Genomic DNA, 22,307 nt, shown 5'->3' with positions numbered 1-22,307 from the left:
TAGCTGTTATCGGGGTCCCACTCCCCAGTACGAGTTCGATGTTAGTTTTGAACAAAGATGTTGACTCCATGCATTTGGGGTAGATTGGGTCGGGTCAGGTCAGATCGACCAGCAGGCTTCCTGCCGGCCATCTAGAGTGGGTGACAACCACCAACGATAGCTTCGTAATATTTAACATAACCACCATTTATCAAAGCTACTTCTTATGTTCAAACCGGCGCTAAGCTCGAAATCAGTTCCAAAAACTACACTTGTAAGTGGAAGCAAATAAATCTAAAAAAAGTGAACCAAAGTTATCTATATTCGAATCAGGGCCAATAAATTTTTAGAGCACCTAGGTGTAAAATTGATTAACTCGAGGTCAATGGAAGTTTCGTTGCAATAGGGTCCTTTTTGCGCGTCTTATTGGGAAAGCCCGAGAGGGGTCCACCATCTGACCCCATTCCCCCTATGCAGGCAGGTCCGAGGGTAGTCAGGGCTGAGGCTAGTTAGGCACAGGTCTCGCGGGTTTTAGCGGTAGGTTTTGCACCTATAAAATTTAGTGTACTTCAGGCTATATCTTCGTCGTCTTAAGCTTTTAAGTGTTGAAGATGCGATCGACTTGTTGATTCACAAGCCGGCCATGATCGTGTAAAATGGCTCCATCGTAGATCGATTAGTTTCTGAGATATAACCGGAAATGTAAAAGTGCAAAACCTACCTCGCGAGAGCCGCACCTCGTAGTTACTTATACCTCATCCGAGGAATCGACTGCAACCATTATTTTGACAATCAGACGAACGGTTGGGTCAGTTTTGGCGCGCTCACTCCTTTGAGTGATAAAAGGGACTAGAATAGTGGCTTCTTTAAAATATTGTCATGCTGATGTTCCACGCCCACAGCTTATTGACCTATTCAACAAAACTAGGGAGCTTTTGAAGCGATTCTGAATCTGACGTTGTATTTGTTGATGTTGCTGACGCCAACTTCACAGACATGATAGCTAAAAAAAGCATGCTCAGCATCGCCAAAAGTGGGGGGGGGGGGGTCGACCCCCCCGGTTCTCACGAGTGGGGGGGTCGCGACCCCCGCGACCCCCCCGTCGGCGACGCCCCTGATATTGAGCATATTACGAACTTACGTAGTACAGAAAAAAACCTACCTGGATGCTGCGGTTATACGAACCGATAATGCCGCAGGTCTGGCACGCTAATACTGTTCGGAAATACACTGCTAACCATGCTAGGCTCCTATTGCCGGCCATTATCGGCATACGCTATGGGCGCCCTTACCGAGCTCGTGGGGGCGATGATGGGGCAGGGGCGAGGGGAGGGGGTGGGGCAGGTGGCTGAGGTAACGGATCAATGTAAACGAGTGCGCCCCCGGTGCACCGCTGACCCACGTGGGTCAGCGCATGGTGATTCGATGTTAGGTGCTGGTCGCTGCACCTTCAGTCGTCACGTACCCATAGCGTGCTCCGAGTCCCTGACGTCACATACCGAATGACCCCACAGCTGGAGCGTCCACCTCCTTCGAGATATTGGCCAGCGTGTGTGTTTCAGGACTTCATGTTGAGCTTGCGTTGGTCAATGCATTTACCTTTAGAGCTTACAAAAGTAAAGCATGGTGACGGGAAACCAGCATGTTCAGTGCGTGCCTTTTTGAGTGCAAAGAGTCAATTGGCCACTGTGACCGTTTGCCCACTGGGAATGGTTTTTCGGTTATTATTAGCTTTCGGTAAAACTTCAGTACAGCCGCATTACATAACCAGCGTACCGGTCACATGTGCACGCTGCGGCGTCAGTGAACAACGTTCGCTGATTAGATAAGTGTTTGATAAGCACACCTTGAGGCCGTCTGACCTCCCCGCGATGACGTCACTGTCCTGCAGCTAACAGCGCCGCCACAGCCGCCGGCGTGCTCTTCTTCGTGCTCTTCATCCCGTACAACTTCCTCTACCTGACGTACCAGACGCTGACGCTCAGCTCCAAGATCGCGGCCTGCATCATGAGCAACACGGCCATGGGCTTTGGCGGCATGCTGATTGCCATGTGGGAGGGCACAGGTATATCGGTGATGTCACAGTTGGGATCGGACTGCTTCAGCGTGTGGCGTCAGCGTTTGGTCCGTCCACGACGTCACGGTGGAGTGGATGACGTCAGTGATGGTGTCGGCTTCAGCTTACAATTTGTTCACCATGTCCTCACAGGCGGGATGACGGTGGCGGCCATGTTGGTTGAGTGTCAGGTGACGTCTTTTCCGTTCACAGTTATTCGTCTTGAGTCTTCTGGGCGTTTTGTCTGGTTGCCATAGCTACCAAGTGTTTGTGCAAAATGTCTGTTCGATCTATGTATTGTGTGTATCCCATGACTGCAGTCTGACGACCATTTTGCTGATCTGTTTGCAAAGTACATACCAAAAGTTATTGTGCTGATGACCTTGTGAACTTCCGCCCCGAAGCACGATCACATCACTGTGTCAGGGTGACTTGCAAAGACGCCAAGTCGTAGGACAGCTAGTGCACCACGAACAGCTAGTGCACTTGGATTCCGGGCCTATGACTGCCACGGGATCCAAGACATTGATTCCCATGACACACGAAAATTTACGCATACTTTCTCTCCCTTCCTCTTCCTATCATACTTTCTTCTCTCTCTCTCTCTCTCTCTCTCTCTCTCTCTCTCTCTCTCTCTCTCTCCTCTCTCTCTCTCTCTCTCTCTCTCTCTCTCTCTCTCTCTCTCTTTCTCCCCACTTTTTACATGATATCTCTGAATTACCGAGCTGTCCCGTCGGCAGCCAACACTGCGTCCACGGCAGCGGGGCTACTGTGGTTCGCCACCGATATCCCCTATCGGGTCATGTGGAGGAGACTGGACTCCATGTCCTTCCGACAGAAGATATTCTGCTGTCTCCTCGCCAATTCCAACATGGGGATGGGCGGCCGCATAATAGCCCAGTATGAAAGCTCAGGTAACACTGCATGGGCTGCAGAGTGCAGACTCGAAAGGAATCGGATAGAATCACACCGCACACGCATGCTAACTATTGGCACTAGCTGAGACGAAATGAGCATGGTAATGACATGACCGCATGACGATCCAGCGAATGTCGTTGGCATGAATCAATGGTATGTTCATTATATGCGGTATGCTCTTTCTTCACATAGCTTCCATAAGGAGGGAATCAAGTTATCTGGAGCACGAACTGCACGAGATAGGTGTTTATAAAATGTTTGCCTTCGGCAACTCTCTTGCAGCAGCTTCAAATACCCTGGGGACCTTTTCATTGTTCATGTCTTTTGGCAGCCTGGCAGCATTTATTGACGGTGAGTAATTGTTTAATGTTCGCTAATTGTATGTGTTTTCTCCGCAAGTCACCTCACGACAGATAAGTGCATGTTTGTGCCTCCGTTCCGTTTGTCTGCTATGAATGTTTTTGCTGTTCGCAGTATCCGCTCATCTCTGCGCCGACCAAAGCTGCATTGATCACACCGGGCTCTCGGTAATGGTTTTTGATGTTCTAGCGGTCATAATATGAGATTTTTTAATACCTAAATTGTTATTTCATTCCACGTTGTCGCATGCTGTCCACTGCCACTCGGAGCACCACTAGAAGGCTTACAACTTATGTTCAATTCAGTACATTAATTGAGCTTCTTTTGACGTGAGAAATAACAATACCTATGACTATATTGAGCTAGGGTAGAAATACAAAATCATAGGTATTGTTCTTTGCAACTGAATATCTGCATTTGGAGGGCTGTTGAACAACTCTCATTCTGTCTTGTTCCGTGCATTCATTTCTTACGCGTCTTTCAAGAGAAAAGCCAGGTCCCATTACTCTTACTGAAAGTTAGAAATGAACGAAATAGACCTAAGCTGAGACATAACTCTGTCGTTTGCGCTGTCCCAACAGGGGAGGGTATCCAGTGGAGCAACGTGAACCGGGGCGTCTCACCCGACGACGACTTCAAGATGAGTCACGTTTTCAGTGAGTACCGACGTGAATCAGGGAGGCCTTACGTGCCGACTGGGCATGAGGCGGCACATGTGCGCACACAAGCCGTGGAAACGTTTCTACGCTCAATGTTCATGCTTACGTTTGTATGCATGAACATCGATGCAAACGTTGGAAAAAAACGATCCAAACGTTCATGCATGAATGATGTATTAATGTCTTGCAGATGTACTTCCTTATTCATGGTTTGATTTCGGAAACTTCGATTTTATTGGAAAATCAATGACTGCTGAATCTGACTTTGATTTGACTCAGATGAATGACCCTTCTAAATACTGCCCAATTCTTAATACCATTGCGGTGCTGGTAACGCATTTCAACTCTGTCGTCTGTCGACTAGGTCTTCAATAATCTAGTATTTTGCTACACAGTCACAACGGATCATATCGTTCGTTCCAAGGACGACCAATGGGGCCCCGACCGATTGACGTCATGTGAAATATTTAGCACCGGTGTAAGGAAATATATGCATTCTCAAAAATGATTGTTTGAATAGCCGGTGAGCAGCCTTAATTATCTTAATGCTCGCCCTGGCAGGGGGGGGGGGGTCGATGCGACCCCCCCTAAGGTTTTTCGAAGATAGCGTAAAAACGGCGGCGCGCAGCGCCGCCAAATTTGACACAGCCTATGGGGCAACCTTTTTACATATGACCTGAAAATTTCAGGTCCGGGTGACCTTGGGTCAGGTCACCAGGTCAGAAAAACCCGGTACAAGGTCATGGTCAAATTTCAATTTTCTTTTTGCACCTGTCCAACTCACAGTTTTGGACTGATTTCCTTCAAACTTTCAGGATGTGCTAAGTTCACCGAGTTGTATAACATATAGTTCGGGTTTTTTGAGGTCACTGACCTGAGGTCAGTTAGAGGTCATTACGTCGTAATGTTAAATGAACTATCCCACCTTCTAAAATGTTGTTAAAACCAGTTAAATTGTGCCCGACTTTATAGATTGGATGACCAGGAACACGGTTCTGGCATTTATTTTTCATTAAACATCTTAGGCTTCCCATATTCCAAACACAAACTTTCAAATATGTGACGTCACAGCCCAAAATTACCTCCTTCCCCAGGCCACATTACTGTCATAAAGCTGATTCTTTTTACTCTGTAGGCACCACAACAAAGTTCAGACCAAGTTTTAAGCGATTTTTCAACGAACAAACCCATTTAAATCAGAATGACTAAACGAGGTGACGTCACACTAACGGTCGCTCCATGTTGAAGATAGGGCCTTGCGCAAGGCCCATTTTCAAATGAAGGGAACGAATTTCTTCAACACCAAGAGGCCGCGGGGGTTGCAACCTAGATAGATAGTGGTTTCTGAACCTCGCCGAAAACTTGGCTATCTCAACTCAAACCCCATGTTAAAGGTGGGATAGTCCCTTTAAGCCTATGGGAAAATACTAAATTCGGAAAATACTGGAGATATCCGCTTCGTTCTATCACTTTTGTGCTTTGAAACCACAGTACTTAACAGCAGGTCACTTGGTGCTTCTTTGTTTGGTGTACTTATCCATGGGTCAGGTCAAATGAGGTCAACTGAGGTCAAATGACGTTTTTGCCAATAACTTGGCACATAATGACGCTAGAGCTTAAAAATGGTGTCATTGTGTTCCTGGTGATCAGCCGAATCGAATGATATGCAATATGATGCAATTTGGTTAACTTGAACTTAATTAATTAATTAAAGTTTACTTAAAATTAAGAAAAACTTTAAGTACACTTAAGCAAGCTAAAAAGTATATCATTCGACGCGCCTTGACGTGCTGAGTTCACTGGTGCTTTTCTTTTTGCTCTATCTTAATTAGATCAAAAGTTATAAGCGAAAAACTTTTGACCTGTTTTTAGCGAAATTTTTACATTTATACCCCCCAAAACCCCCCTAAATATTGACCTAGAGCAACCAAATTTGCACAGGGGCGAGAACTCCAGGGGGCCCACCTACCTACCAAATTTGGTGTTTCTAGGTGCCATAGGAGCCAATCGCGAGGGGGGGGATCGCATCGACCCCCCCTGCCAGGCCGTGTTATGAAAAATGCCCTGCCAGGGCGAGGGTTAAAGTGCCAAGTTCAGTGAACATTTGTCAATTCCACCAACACCACTGAACCTTCCTCCTTCTATGATAATCCGTGACTATTTTTTATTTTGTCGCACATGAGCCGACGCATGCCGACGATACCGTTGGCCTTATCAGGTCCGAACTCTGTCCCTTCTGGAGCTTGTAGCTCAATTTTTCACCACTGCATCCATACGACACATGACGTCAGCATCGGCTGCTGACCTCGCTCGGCCAGCAAGGCCGCCGCTGCCGGACCGGGGCGACGCGACAGGGTCCGCTGCCGCTGTACCAATCGATGGCACCTTCATTGTACATTCTTCGATCGGGACTGAATGTGCAACTGACGACCCGGTGTCCCCCTGTTAATGAAAAATGGCCTAGTTACCAACCGATCGATCCATTTATTGCCAAACAACGGTCATTGTCAAGGCTGTACAGTTGACACTTGGTAATAAGTGCGATAAGTAGGTACCTATTTGGTTTTTGTTGTACTTTGCCTTTTCCCAAATAGCGATGCCCAGGCTCATTATCGTTAAATTACTGATGCACTCGGTCATTTAGGCCTAGAGAGTGTGAATGACCTGACCTTATCAGGTCCGGTTTCAGTAAACTCGTATGTTAAGTAATAATGCTGTTGATCAATACCACTGGCATTATATTTTTGATTCGCTGTCTGAACTGTATGCTTTAAGTTAGCGCTATGGGCATTGGGTTCTGTTCTATTACTGGTATGCTGATCCTGCTAATGTTCCATAATGATGTTTGTGGTTGACAGCATTTGATACAGTCTCAGCCGCACTGAACTGCCAATGACTTTCCAGTGATGTTTGTGGTTTCAGCCTCGGTTTCAGCCTCCCTGAAATCCCTTTTTTTCCAGTGATGTTTGTGGCCTCAGCCGCCCTGAAATCCCTCTTTTCCAGTGATGTTTGTGGCCTCAGCCGTGCTGAAATCCCTCGCTTTCCAGCTATGTATGTGGTCTCAGCCGCCCTGAAATCCCCCTTTTCCAGTGATGTTTGTGGCCTCAGCTGCCCTGCTGACCCTTCCTTTCCAGCTGTTTGTGGTCTCAGCAGCCCTGAATTCTCCCTGTTTTCCAGTTTTGTGGTCTGAGCTACACTGACCTGCCCTTTTTAGTGATGTTTGTTATCTTAGCCTAACTGATTTTCCATAATTTCCAGTGATGTTTGTGGTGGACACTGTGCTGTACCTGCTGGTTGCCTGGTACGTGGAGGCGGTGTTTCCAGGAGAGTATGGTATCGCCCAGCCCTGGTACTTCCCTGTCTCGGTGAGTTAGTTAGCGCACCGTTACACCCTTTTACCGAGTAAGTGCACCACCCGTATCAGTGCTAAGTGGATATGTCAACAGGCTCAGTTTTTGCGGTAAAGTGTCCCATCTTTTCCGAATGAGCTAGTGCGCCAGCAGTTGCTGAGCCGCGAACAGCTATTTTCTTTTGTCGCTCATTTACTAGAACAGGGTGCGTCAGCAGTGATTTTCTGCTGGCTCGTCTCGCTTAGGCTGCGATACTTGAGAGCTGCCCTTTTCCCAAGCTCGATGCGGGATAAGGTGTCACATCCAATATAGGATATGTTTCACTGAACAGCTTACCCCATCAGCTCAGGTTTTGAGAGTAACTAAATTCTGGCAATGCCTGCCAACAATCGAGATAACGCCACAGTGCATTCCCCGCATGGATAACCTAACCGTATATCTATCATATATTTAAAGTCCGCTTATTAGGGCAAGTACCTATAGCTTCCAAGGGAATCGGGTCGAATCTAATTAGTTTCGATGACCTGACATTTCACCTAAACATCATTTGCAGAAGCGTTATTGGTTTGGAAACCAGCCCCATGACGACGAAACGGTTCCGGTCAACAACAACTCCGAGAGGGCCGACTTCTTCGAGGCCGAGCCGGCGAGCGGGAAGGCCGGGATCCGCATCGACCAACTGTCCAAGGTGGGTGCTGCTTTATCTTCGGGGGTCATCGACTGTTATTGACCGAGGACCATCGAAACTCCCTGCTTACGGTCATAATATACCACCTTGGGATTTCAAAAAGGAGAATAGTCCTTTACAACAATCTAGGGTCATGATACTCTCATAATGACAAAACACAATGCACTATCGCATGTATTCAGTAAGGCGGCTGTGTCATGCCGTGCAAAATGTATGACGTCTGCCTATTCGCTGCACTTTTCAGAGATTCTCGAACGGCAAGCTAGCGGTGAATAACGTATCGCTGAACATGTACGAAGGCCAGATCACTGCGCTGCTGGGTCACAACGGCGCCGGCAAGACGACCACCATGTCCGTCCTAGTTGGTAGGTGACGGAACTTAAACGCTTGTCTTGCACTCATTGTGTGATGGGTTTACTCGTTTGTCATGGGCAAGTGATCCTCTATGGATATATGTATAGAAAATGAAGAAATAGAGCAAATATATGTTCGTACATGAATGTCACGTGATCATGACCACCATGCGTCCGGATAGCCTACGGAGCTACGTGTAATAGGTAACCCAGGCTGAAGGCAGTATAGCGGCGGAACACCTTCAATTAAGGGGGAGGGGCACTGCCGACTTTTGGTCCCATTCTTTCCATGCAACGCCCATAGGGCTAATGTTAAAATGCCAAAGCCCAAAGGGGGGCACGGTGCCCCGGTGCCCTCCCCGTTCCGCCGCCTATGACCCAGGTGTCTGCGTGTGCGTCCACAGGTCTGTTCCCTGCCTCCTCGGGTACGGCGCTCATCAACGGGTACGACATTGGCACTGAGGTGGACGAGGTGCGGGCCTCGCTCGGCATCTGCCCCAGCACGACGTGCTCTTCGACGAGCTCACTGTGGCCGAACACATCCGCTTCTTCTGCACGGTAAGAGGCGAGACAAAATAGCGGGACTTGCGCCATTATTATGTGTAAACGTTCATTGTGGACGACGCCTGATTGGGCTGTTCGTTCTAATCTTGGGTAGTTATACGGTAATATGACGAGCCAAAGTAACGGGACTCTGCAAACATTGCAAATTTGCAATCATTATAAGATCGGTTCACCGCTTATGGAAGGAAATGCTTGGCTGTGGGATTTCAGTTCTTCTTGCATGTATTTTATTTCTCGTGTAGACAAGGTATAGCGTTGTGGGGATTCCGTTACTCATTGATGCCAATCAATCTGCAATGATACCCTAGACCCAGAATGAAACTTCAATAAACGAGCATGCACTGGCGGAAAAAAAGAAGAGGCACATTTCATTGAATGTTTTGGCATAGCTAATCGAAAAGACTAAAATTGTAGCATTATGCACACGGCAGTTCATGGAAATGATCTCATGTGTCAGCCATCTCCTTCACTCTCAAGTCAAGTTGGCTGTGAGTGGATAATACTCCCGTCAGAGGGCGTCGCCGGCTATATTCCTCACTACCGCGTTGGCGTTTTGCCCGTCCTGCACCTGTGCTGAGGACGCTCCGAGGGGCGCGCTTTAGCCTCGCGGTCAATACACTGCGACAATGAGCGGTAGTCGTAGCAACCGATACACCGATGTCCAATCGCCGGGGTCAATGTCAACTCACATAGGCGGGTTTTGGCGAAGCACGGTCGGCTGATTTAGCTCTCCGCGCCTACACGTATTTGCGGTCGGTGAGATGAGAAACGCTTTCCGGTCCAGTCTGACTTATTTGTTGCAAATGACATTGTACTGAACGACGTAGGCTCGGTCGACGCTGATAAATGCGATTGACGTCATCATTTTCTGGGCTAATGTATGCTCCGGACCGTGCATCGTTGCTAATATTAACCGTGTAAGTGCCATGCTGCTGTTCTGGGGAACCATACAAAACTGTTGTATTGGTTATCGCTAAAACAGAACGGTGGGGTAAGGGGTCAGATAGATAGGCAAAAATGAGACATCTTTTATAGTTACTTACTTGTATGACCATCCAGTTACCACATACATGCAATAGACACACATATTTGGACAAGGTCCGACTTACTTTAGGTGCGGCGAAACCTATCTTTGAACCAAAAGTCCCGATTAGGCGACGATGGGGTACCTCCCGCATTAATCCGTGCGGCATGACCATAATATAAGAATGAAAATGATTGATAAAATTCGAAGCTTCCGACTCACCTGGCCTAAAGTTAAAGCTAGCTGCGTGAGCGTCCCATAACCAATGTACGCGGGAAAGGAAGGGGTAAGTTGCTTACTGACGCGTTATTGAAACTAAGCTTTCGGTTTCATTTAACCAATAGGTACCTATTTACCACGGTTTTCCTTGTTCATCCTTTCGTTTGTAAATGTTTTGCATATTATTGCTTTGCGAAAAAGCTCTAACAATTTACATATAGACGGCTGTTTATCAAGCTGACGCTTATGCTCATTTTTCTTTGCTTCTCAGCTGAAGGGATACGATGGCGATTACCGAGAGGAAATCGACAACATGCTCAATATTCTCCAGCTGGAAGACAAGCGAAACGCACAGTCACATACGCTCTCAGGTAAGAGAGAGATAGAAAAAAGATGTAAAACGTACACCTCGCAAGCACACACAGGTGTAACGGGCGATGGTCAAATTATCCACGAAACCTAATGCCGTAACCGCCACAAAGGACTGAGGAGTGTGTTCCATTCCAGGTCGTGGCTGAGCAGTAGACTCTTCGTCCTCTTCAGTCGGCTCTACTCTGCACTTCCTTCTCCCTCTCTCCCTTTCTCTCTCTCTCTCTCTCTCTCTCTCTCTCTCTCTCTCTCTCTCTTTCTCCCTCTCTCTTGCCCTGTCCCTTCCCTCTTTCATTCAACCATTACCTACCTATGACGTAATTCTTAGTTCTTACGCCACTGGTAAAACCCCTTGTGGCGCAGAACGTTTTTAGACCATCGTTTGCTCGGGGTTTGCCGAGATATCAGCGGCCAGCGCTTGCCGCTCATGTTCCTGATTAGGTTCCGACTTCTTCTAATGAGATTCCAGTTCAGAGGATAAAGTTCAGTCTCATATTTAGGCACGGGAAGCACCGTCAGGAAAGAGAGGAAAGCACGTGCTCGTTCATGCTTCTTGGTACACGGTGTTTTTGTTGTTTGCACGTGCTCTTCCAAGCGGCATAACTATGAAGACGATCTGACGACTGGTCTGATTCGCTTATGGCGGTATGAAGCAGAAGTGGCTAGCAAACTTATTTGGGCTGTTGTGTCTGTATGTTCCGGGTGGTATGAAGCGGAAACTGTCTGATATTATGTTGGCTAACTCTGCGTGTTCCAGGCGGTATGAAGCGGAAGCTGTCTGATATGTGTTCGTTAACTCTGCGTGTTCCAGGCGGTATGAAGCGGAAGCTGTCGGTGGGTATCGCGCTGTGCGGCGACTCCAAGGTGGTGCTGCTCGACGAACCGACCAGCGGCATGGATCCGTCCGCGCGCCGCTCCACCTGGGACCTACTCCAGGTGAAAACACGTCGTCCACTTGTATCTCTTAGCGTGTTATGACATGTGACAGCTTATCCGCTTCATTTTTGTCTTAGTGTGTTCGCCAGCTGTCCCGTATGCCCTCCCTGTGATGACGAATATGCCGCGTTTTGCGCCACCAGCGAGAGCGGGCCGGTCGCACTATGCTGCTGACGACTCACTTCATGGAGGAGGCCGACCTGCTGGGTGACCGGATCGCCATCATGGCGGACGGGCAGCTGCAGTGCTGCGGCTCGTCCCTCTTCCTCAAACGCAAATACGGTAATGAGAACTGGTATGCGGCGACCTGCCATATATTGACGGATACTGCGGACAACGTGTTTTTTTCCATGCAGTATAGTTGAGTAATGTATCAGATATCAGCCAGGGACGCATCGCGCATCATCATCTACATATCAGATATCAATGACGCACCAAAAGTCATCTGGTGGCGTCGCCACGAGCCCCATATCGTTTTACTTGTGTATGCCAACGTTGAATTGATCCCCCGGATCTTTTTTCACGCGCAGGCGCTGGCTACCACATGGTGATTGTGAAAGAGGAAGGCTGCGACGTGGAGAAGATCACCAACACCATCCAGCGATTCATCCCAGACATCGAGTATGACCAGAACATCGGTACGTTCACGCTTCGTCGTTAGAATCGCTCTCAGTCGCTCTCGATTGACTCTTACCCTCTATAGTTTTGACTCGATGATAGCTGTTATTCGACTCTCACTCTCCTCTCTATGGCTTTTGGACTCATATTTTGAATGTCACTCAGCTTTCCTATGATTCCTCTTTCTCAGATCGTCCTTTATCACTCTTACGTCTGTCTGAAATTTCGGCTATCTGCTTTGCTTATTCTGCTAGCTGTCACCTGCCACTCAGCTCTCACTTAGCTTACTCAGCTCTCACTCAGCCCTCACCCGGCTCTCACGCTATTCTCACTCGACTTACCACACCAGGTGCCGAACTGTCCTACGTGCTGCCGAACGAGGCGTCGGCAAAGTTCGAGGAGATGTTCACTGAACTGGATGAAAGGCGTGCCGAGCTCAAGGTGTCCAGCTACGGCGCCTCCATCACCACCATGGAGGAGGTGTTCATCAGGTAGGTGACCAGCATCATCATCATTGAGTTCTTCGTCAAGAACGGCGATGAGATTGCGAAGAGGAGCTATAAATGGCAAGCGCAGTCGTATAATGAGCCAAAACAGCAAGGCATAAGAAGCCATCTTGGACACGGTTTTTGTCGGATGAACTGGATGAAGAGAATTTCAATCATCCCTCTCACTACAACCTCCCCCTCCACCCGTGTCTGTTCCCTCAGGGTGGGCGAGCAGTCCAACCCCAAGGTGCAGGAAGAGCTGCGCCAGCGGTCGGAGATGGCGAACGGTGGCGCAGGGTCGCGCCAGACCACGCCGCACGGGCAGGACAACGTGGGCTTTCTGCCTGACGTCGAGACGCTGGACGTCTCTGGTGCCAACGGCACTCACGAGATGAAGCCGACGCTGGCGAACTTCGGTAGGTTACGCGACGTTTGCTGCCCGTGGCAGGCTAGATGTTCTCGGTTTGTAGGTTTGTAGGTTTGTTGGTTTGGAGGTATGTATTGGTTTGGGTTTATTACTCTTTGCTGCAAGCCGAGCGTGGTACAGCATGCTGTATATGGTGATCGGCAGTTTAAGAACGGTAGATGTGGTTAAGATTGATTGGTGCATGTCTGAAATCTAGGTATTGCTAGGTGTTATAGAATGTAGAACCACGAAAGAGAACCGGTGGCACGCTGCACGAAGAAGATCCCTTGTTTAATGTTTAATGCACGACTATTTGAATAAAAGTCATGCTCGTCGTTTAGTTTCGATGTTTAAATAGATCGATTAGAGTCAAAGGAAAGTAATCCTCGGACAAGAAGATCGTCTGAGGAGATGATTAAAAAAGGTGTTGCTCTAATCACTTCTGACGAGCACCAATCATGCTTTGTCAGAAATATGGATGCCTTTTTTTACCGAAGCAAACACCATGGAAAAATTTGCTCCTCCCTAAGGTGTCAGAAAAGCTGCTGAAATAAGGATATGCGTTTAAAGGATTCGCAGCAACCCACTTTTAACTTCTCTTTTCTCATGTAAGGAAATCCCCATCCAAAAATCCTTGAAGATCCAATCCATTGAGGAGTAACTTATTTGTTAGGTCATGTTGAGCGTTACTCGTATTTTACCAACTCTGCCTACTGGATAACTTGGGACTGCGTTTACCAGTCATCTTCACTCTCATCTATCTCCGCAGCAACGTCACTTTTGGGTGCACCCACTATTTTTTTTTTTTTTACTTCGGAGAACCGGGCTATACCTATTGTACAAAGTTTTTGCATTTGGCGACCTTTGCTCATTGGCATTTGGAAACGGCATGCTTTAGGCCCACAGTTTCTTCTTAGGAGTGCATGTTGCATGTTTTGGCTGACTCTGTTACATGTCTATGTTTTTCAATAGGATCAATGCGGTATATGGAGGAAGAAGAAATTGAAATGGTGCACAGAATCACCATCGAGAAAGGTGAGTCACTGTCGACGAAGATGAAAATATTTTCATTCGTTTTTAGCTTGAAACATCTCTGGCAGCTAACGCGAACGATGTGCCGTAGGCAAACGACAAGCGTTGAAATCAGTTCTATCGGCTACTATTGTTATCACCGTTTATAAATCCTGACCAAGGTCGCAAAAGTGCTCTAAGACTATCTCTCATGATCCGACCGAATGCAGGCCACTTTTTGTCAGTTGTCATTTGTCTGTACTTTCACCCGCAGAGCATCTGCCTTACGCATCCCTTCCTTGATCACCCGTCCCCAGCTCCAGGCTGGTCCCGTAACTGCTGCATCGGTTGCAAAGATCAGCCCGTGGTGATCTTTGGTGTGGGTCGGTGGCCTGCTCCTTTAGATGGGTTGAAAGAGGCGGCCACCAGTGGGTGGCCTTCTGCCCATCCACTTAGCCTCTGTCCAGTGTCTCTTCCATAATTATCGCCGACCGTATCCCTGAAATGGCCTCATTTGTCCAAAATAAGCCAACATTCCCAAGGATAATACCTATAGTCGCTTGTCGGCTGTATTTGTGCAGTGTGCACACATGGAGACTTATGCGTTTGATCGCCAACAAATGTGTAATTTTCCTTGCCGACAGCTCAACTCTCGCAAGATGCTTTCAGCAAATGATGTTCCGGTTTTCGTACTTCTGTAATTGGTTTGTTTGCTTGTTCTGTTGAGGCCTGACATTGACCGCACCACACGTGTTTTCAGTGCCCCAAGAGCGGAGGAACACATCAAGCTTCATTCTGTTCATTCAGCAGTTCTACGCGATGCTGGTCAAAAAGACGCTCTACTCGATCCGCAACTGGGTACTGACGCTCGTTCAGGTAAGGTCATATTCCCTATAGCGACACGACCCATTACATCGTGTTTCAATCGTACTTTCGTTTCTATGTCTTGTCTATTTCATGTTAAAGGAGCGGCAAAATCGAAGAAGCTATTTTATTCAATAAGCTCCGACTGATAAGTGAGGATGTGCCGTCTGCCGGGGTTTGCAGTGTACGTTCATGCATATGATAATGCTGACGTGGTGACCGGCGTTGTAAGATGGTTTCCGAGGTCGTACAATGATTCCATTGTCGATTGTGTTTGCAGATTTTCCTGCCGATCTTCTTCCTGTCGATGGCGCTGCTGGTCATCATGTCGTTCCCAGGACTGGCCGACGACCCTCCTATGGAGCTCAAATTCACGGCAAGTAAAACATGGTAACACTGTGACGCTTAGATGTGGACCTTGGAACTTTGGATGATCACTGTGTTTATAAAAAAGGTTGTTGGACGTTGGTCTTCCGCTGTCGCTTTATTTACTCATGCTACATATTTGTAATTCTGTTATAGTGTGATGACAAAGCCAATTTAAGGGATTGTTTAATACGGTGCTCATTTTTCCCCTGCTCTCATCTCTTCCCCAGAACTATGACGGCACCAACACCCCCGTGTGGGCCGAGCCCGGGGTGCCCGATGCCGAGGACCTGGCCGCGTTCGTCTCCACCATCGACGACACGGTGATCCAGGTGGTCAACACGACCCAGTTCGACAACCTGACCGAGTACCTGCTGGAGAAGGTGGGTCTGAGCGGGCCGACAGCTCACATTGGCAGAGCCAATGCCCTAGACAGGGGTCAAAGCAAATCAGGCTAGAATCTTAACTGTGAAAACAGAAGCTATTTGCCACGGCATTGGAGCGATATCTGGACCATTGCTAGAACGCGTGAAGCCGATGCATTCATTCGAATTTCATTGCCATCCTGGCTTACATAGTATTCACCGGCTGTGCTGTGTTCCCGCAGACGCTGGAAGACGTGCCCGGTTTCAACCAGCACTATATAGCCGCCGTGGACCTGACCTCGGACGGAGCCTCTGGTCTGGCCGTCACGGCGGTGTTCAATAACCAGCCCTTCCACTCCGCCGGCGTGGCCATGAAGGTACGGTGGCGGCTCTGGGCGTTACATGTGATAGACTATGTATGCAAGGTACTGCTATGAATACATTGATAGTCGACTGATGTGACAGTAGGCTGATATATCAAGAGACTGACGGGACAAGCACTGGTTGATGGGTCGGATGGCATTATTTCTAAGTTCAGACATGATGAACATTCAAGACACAAATAATATCGTAGTAGTAAGTACACAAGTGAGCAAAATTGTTTTCCCCTGGTAACTTCTTAAAGCTTCTATATCAGCGCTTCTTACAGAAATTGTCCCCAGTGCCTGAACCAAACCAAATCGATTTCCCATGATGTGTCATCAGGCTGTGGATGAGAGCCTTCTTCGCTACTACACGAACGACTCGAGCCTACAAATCAAGGTTATCAACCACCCGGCGCCCATCTCCGCCCAAACCAAGGTAAGAACGCACTATAAAACGAAATCGTCCCCACGTGAACAGTGCTTTTGTCATATGGGTGGCTGGATAGTTGTAAAAAGAATAATACCCATCACAACAGCAGTACTTATGACTTTCTTCAGGGATATCCAGGTTTTACTTAGGCTTCATCATTCCTCCGAGCTCCGATGTTTTCGTTATTTCTCGACACACCCTGTCCTTCCTCAGCTTCAAATGCAGCTGAACGGCCAGAGCAACGGCTTCAACATCGCCTTCAACGTGGCCTTTGGCGTCTCGTTCTTGGCCGCCTCGTTCGTGCTCTTCCTCGTCAAAGGTTCGTCGGGAGCTGGCGGTCCTCTGTATCGCCGAGCTTGACGTAGGAAGAGTGTGTGCTATGGCAGAGTCCCGGTGATGAGCGAATGTGTGAGGGATGGGCTTGGATGAAATGTCGCCTACTGAAAAAGAGGCAGTCTCATTTTTTTTTTTGCACAAAACTCCACACTTTCCATTGTCTCGACTGCCGACCAAAATCTAACGCCCGACCGCGCTCTCTGCAACAGAGATGGTCACCAAGGCGAAGCACCTGCAGTTCGTCTCCGGTGTGGGAATCACCGTCTTCTGGCTCTCCAACTTGGTGTGGGACTACATCAGCTACCTGATCCCGGCGTGCGGCATGCTCCTGACGCTGCTGGCCTTCCAAGAGGAGGGTTTCATCGAGCCGGAAACACAGGGTAAGACCACGCAGAGACATATAGGGCTGGTCTAGATGTTCTTTAGACTTCTTGGACATATTTTCCGCTGTTGTTGGCGAACAATGATTCCATAATCGATGCGCAGTCCAACTAAAACTTATCAACGATACGGTGTTCTTTGTCCTTAAGCACTTTCGAAGAATGCGATAGACTAAACCGCGGCTTTGGTCTAATGGACTTGCTTGGCCCGAAGCAGCCGGACTGACCTGCCACAGAGCTGACGACCTCGTAAAGTCGAATGAAGCTCACTTGTTTGGATGTTTGCTCTATCGGTCTGACCTGGATGCTGATGACCATGTCGACAGGCACTCTGATGCTCCTGTTTGTGCTGTACGGCTACGCAATGCTGCCGCAGACCTACCTCTTCTCGTTCACCTTTACCGTGCCGTCCTCCGGCTTCACACGGGTGGCCCTCTTCAACATCTTCACAGGTCAGTGAGCCGAGCGGCTCTGTCGCTTTCCTTGAGATCAGTGATGACCTGTTGGCTAGCTACTTTTTTTTGCATCAAGCACTCAACGAAATGTTAGGTAGTGCAAAGCCCATGCACGACGTTTATGCTGTTCCGTGCTTTCCGAGTGAGTACTACTCAGTAACCTTACAAGTTGGCAATGACACATGTAACATAATATCGTCAGGATTTTCTGATGGCGTACGCTCCATCCACCTCTCTGTCATCTAACCTTCACTGGTTTAATATCGCTAACTACGTCACTGGCTGTTGACAGGAATGGCGACAATGATGGCAGTGTCTTTGTTAAGGGGTCTTGTAGTAATTATAATGTCGCTGATTACGTCACTGACCGTTGACAGGAATGGCGACAATGGTGACGGTGTCGGTGATGAGGATTCCTCTGCTGGAGCTGCTGGATGTGGCCGATATTCTGGACTGGGTGAGTACTGAGCTGCGTCTCGCAATTGTCGACATTTAGAGAAAGAGGCAGCATTATAGTATAATCTCTTGAAACATTCAGCAGAAATAAGTAAAGACAGAGACAGGAAAATGATTACCGAGAATGTCAGCAGAGAATAGCGAGCATTTACAGAGGATCATGGTCTGTGAGCATGTTGTGTGAGAAAAGCTCGTAGCAAATCGCTTCACTCTTCAGTGGTACGATGCGCAGCGACCACAAGGCATCACAGTTTGAGTCAGAGATATAATGCTCGAAAGTGACGAAATCAATATCAAATGCAGCATGCTACATCTTCGTCTGTGAGGGACTTCTTGAGCTGAATGGGGCGATAACAGCAACAGGACTTAAAGACCATTACATCATTAACATGCTAACATATTGACGGTACATTCTAACATAACAGTCACGCCGTTTCTGCAGATATTCATGATTCTTCCCAACTACGCGCTGGGCATGGGTATGGCCGACATCTACTCCAACTATCAGGGACAGCAGTACTGCGGCACCATATCGTGCCGGGAGCAACTCTGTGTCCTGCTCGACAAACTCAACATGACCAACCCGTGCTGCAAAGGTCAGTCCAACGCCGACCCGTGTGCACATGACCAGGAACGGTGAAGTGCGAAATGCAGATACTTGTCTTCTTGAAGTAATAAGTTTTAATGTCAATAAATTTAATGTCACATCACAATTTTTTTTAAATGTCACATCACATTTTCCGTTACGTCACGATAACGTCACGAGCCACCACCACATCTTGCCGGCCCCTTCTCGTGCCTCTGTCACGTCACGTCACACTTCTCGCTGCCGCAGAGCTGGGCAACTGTGGCGAGGCGGGCTGCGTCTATTTCAACGACAATTACCTGGCGCTAGAGCGGCTCGGCATTGGACGCACGCTGCTCTTCATGTTCGCCGAGGGTGAGACTGTCCCCCCTCACGCTCTTGAACCCTGGATGCATGGGGCGCCCTGGGCAGGGGTCGTGCCGGGTAGATGAAGTAGGGTACTCGCATATGTTTTTTTCATTAGCACTGTCTGGAAATAATTATTTGCCCTTAGTGATAATTATCTTGTGTCACGGGGGCGAAAACCAGGAGACGAGTTACCTTCTATGGGTTATATGAATGAGGATGTTTTAATGGATTTATAGTTCAACTTTCCGTTTGTTTCAGGGACCGTCTGCCTGATAATTTTGTGCCTCATTGAACTGAGGGTGGCTGACAAAATTAAATACTTTATCAACAACAAGAGAAATACCTACGGCAAGCTTATGAAGGAAGCGGATTGTAAGTGAATGCTGTGCAAGTTTTATTCTGGTTTGTTTTTGTGATAGAACTGTTTGGTCAAGTCAAGTGACACAACGTGTCCACCCTTCTGTGTTTTGTTGGCTGCATTGTACATATACATTGCATTATTATTTTACAATTTTCGCCCAATGAAAAAGTGATATCCTCTGTCATAATAAGTTCCAACATGTCGCAATTGATTTGATGCTATCGCAACTTCAAGAATAAGCGTGGTCCCGCATATGATGTTTTATTGCGATGAAAGGTATATTTGGTTTTCTGTTACAGCCAGTAACGAAAACGTTATTGTGGCGGAAGTCGACTCGGACGTCGCTGCTGAGAAAGAACGGATCCACACAGCTGACATTGATACGCTGAAAACCAACAACGTTCTCGTCGCCAAGTATGTTGTACATTTCCAATTGGCTGTCATTGAATGTGCCTTGGCGGCGAGCATCGCGGCATCCTTACATATCTACACGGAAACGTTGAAATACAGAACAGTTGGTGTAACAGAGCAAATACAATATTTCTTTTACACAGACATCTGTATACCTCTCTGTTGGTCTACTGATGCCTATAACTCTGCACTGAAAGCAGCTACTGGGCAAACCAGATGCACACAGTGCTGCCTGTTATACACACGCGCCGTACGTTGTTCTGCTGTATCCCCCGCGCTGTTTAAGTCTTATATGTACTATGATGCCGCCTGTCTGCAGGGATTTGACCAAGTTCTACTCGAAAGACTTTTTGGCGGTGGACCGACTTTGTCTGGCGGTGCCCAAGGGAGAGTGCTTCGGACTGCTGGGAATCAACGGAGCCGGTGAGTACTTTCGAGCCCGAGGCCTGTGTTGTGTATCTATCTGTTTGAAGTTAGTCGGCCTGACACATGAGTTATGAATTGGAAGAGAGGAAAATTTCCTTACATGAAGACAAACAGACTGCAAGGGTGAGGGTCTATGGCTTGCATGGACGAAATAAATAAACCGAAAGGCACATAACATAATTGACATGATATTTCCCAAGAATATATAAGGTCACAAATAAATATGTTGATGAACTGGTACTAACTGCGATCAAAAATATGTGTATGCATAGCGTTGGTTGGTAGGTGCGTGCCTATTAGGGAAAAGTGGGGTAAGACGGTCAGGGTAGGTAAGACGGGCACCCCTTCTGCAGACCAAACCAATAGCGCTACGAGCGAGAAAAATTAGGACCAGGGCCCTGTTCATGAACCCCGGCGGTCGCTGCGGCCGCTGCGGTCGCTGCGGCCAGCCGGGTTGTTACGTCACAAAAAGGGGCGGGGCTCATGTAGTATGACGAATGTATGACGTCACCTTGCTGCGGCCGCTGCGATCTCTGCGGCCGCAATCCAGCGACCGCCGAGCCGCAAGAAAGTAATTGCACTGAACTCGGCGCACTGAAGTCAAAGTGTAGGCTGTGTTGCCATGGAGACGATGTTGTAAACAAATTCATTCCGTCCGGTGTTGCATGCCATGATACCTAAAAATTAGATTAATGCTTTAATATGAGATTTAATTTTAGACTTAAGTTATTTGTGCTACGATTTAATGAAAAGAATACCAAGTCATTTATGTGACCCACTTACAAAAATACAGAAACACCAGACGGCCTTGAGAAACGCCCTTTTCATCACAGGAATGGAATACACAGATAAAAGAAGCGCGTGGAAACTATTGATTAGTAATCGTCTCAAGCGCGCAATTATCGGAAACTATTTCGGCAGCAGACGTGTTCATGGAACGCTGATTGCGGTCGAGTGGGTGATGACGTTTCAAAAATGGGCGGAGCTTAGAGCCTGCGGCCGGCCGCAGCGGCCGCAGAGTTCATGAACAGGGCCCAGAACTGCCCTTCCCACTGCACACCACCATTGAAGTCTGGTGAATTTTTGTTCAGTCGATGATCTTTTATTTTGATTTCTTTAAAACACTCATTTCATTGAAAACATCCATAATGTATTGTACAAGCTTTTGTGTGCAGCACTATTGAGTTAAAAACTCGCAATTTCTTGTAGTACACTCATATGCCACCAGTGTTCATTTACCGCGGGTTTGCTTTGTCTGCATCAAATTGTCCACAGAGAAAAATCGTGCTGAATTTCTGACATTGAGTTTGGGGTAAGACGGGCAACTATGAATCCAATGGGTCTGTAATGGTGAAAATATTTTTGTTGCTGTAGGAAAAAAAGAAGCATTTCTAATAAGAATATGTTCGATTCCGATACTCACAGACATGTTTGCAATATTCCTTCGGCACAGTTTATTCTCGAATAATGAATGTGAAAAACAGTTCTACATGGCTTCTGAACTAGGGCCTATATACGAGCATACGCCTTCTGCACGAATCTCGTATACTGCCATTTCCGAAGCACTTGAGACCAACGAGCGACTTTATCAATGCGGCTAATCTCGGGCATTTCTTGCGAGCTGTGCTGGTCGGTGAAAGAAGCTGGCCGTCTTGCCCTACCCATGTGACCGTCTTACCCCATGGGGTGGGGTAAGACGGGTTTTTGCAAGGTTTTGCAAAAATAGCTGCAGTTTATTTGTTGAATCAGGTCTAAGTCTCATCTTCTGGCAAATGAAAGTAAAATTTCTAAAAAAGGTTTTCACTCAGTTTCCCGTTTCTATGATGTTTCTAACCGGCCGAAAAATGGCTCCAAAGTTAAGGTGCCCGTCTTACCCCACTTTCCCCTACCTCTAAAACTTAACAAATGATTTCTATAGCTACTTTACTGTTTTCCATACTGCTTAGCTGATGCGTCTGCAAGCCTTGGTAAATGGTACATACCGCGTAGCTCACGCTGAAATGATTTTGCTCTAATCATTAGAATAGCTCTGAACTCACTCGTCTACCAAGCTCTTTGGCTCTTTACTCACTCGTCTACCAAATATGTAATTGGTGACAAATGAAGTCAATATACGCTCTTCATGGGGGAGCCTGACGTTCACCACTTTGTTTGTAGAAT

General features: G+C 47.5%; 1 protein-coding gene across 1 annotated transcript in view; it reads left to right on the top strand.

Annotated features, from left to right (window-relative positions):
- LOC122378425 (phospholipid-transporting ATPase ABCA3-like) overlaps positions 1–22,307 on the top strand; it is a 37,892-nt gene that overhangs the window by 4,964 nt on the left and 10,621 nt on the right. Inside the window, 28 exon segments of the mRNA XM_043359467.1 lie at positions 1,871–2,044; positions 3,895–3,969; positions 7,231–7,337; positions 7,876–8,010; positions 8,255–8,375; positions 8,768–8,857; positions 8,860–8,921; positions 10,442–10,541; positions 11,351–11,475; positions 11,619–11,757; positions 12,006–12,113; positions 12,443–12,584; positions 12,804–12,997; positions 13,960–14,022; positions 14,759–14,874; positions 15,143–15,238; positions 15,459–15,611; positions 15,836–15,970; positions 16,299–16,394; positions 16,602–16,707; positions 16,934–17,104; positions 17,431–17,556; positions 17,937–18,016; positions 18,458–18,611; positions 18,851–18,955; positions 19,208–19,321; positions 19,610–19,724; positions 20,041–20,144. Of these exon segments, the coding sequence (XP_043215402.1) occupies positions 1,871–2,044; positions 3,895–3,969; positions 7,231–7,337; positions 7,876–8,010; positions 8,255–8,375; positions 8,768–8,857; positions 8,860–8,921; positions 10,442–10,541; positions 11,351–11,475; positions 11,619–11,757; positions 12,006–12,113; positions 12,443–12,584; positions 12,804–12,997; positions 13,960–14,022; positions 14,759–14,874; positions 15,143–15,238; positions 15,459–15,611; positions 15,836–15,970; positions 16,299–16,394; positions 16,602–16,707; positions 16,934–17,104; positions 17,431–17,556; positions 17,937–18,016; positions 18,458–18,611; positions 18,851–18,955; positions 19,208–19,321; positions 19,610–19,724; positions 20,041–20,144 (3,306 nt within the window).

Source organism: Amphibalanus amphitrite, unplaced genomic scaffold (genome assembly GCF_019059575.1).
Source record: "Amphibalanus amphitrite isolate SeventyFive unplaced genomic scaffold, NRLGWU_Aamphi_draft 000007F_arrow, whole genome shotgun sequence".
Lineage (NCBI taxonomy): Eukaryota > Metazoa > Arthropoda > Thecostraca > Balanomorpha > Balanidae > Amphibalanus > Amphibalanus amphitrite.
The sequence above is the reverse complement of the archived record's forward strand: the minus strand, read 5'-3'. Positions and strand labels throughout refer to the sequence as shown.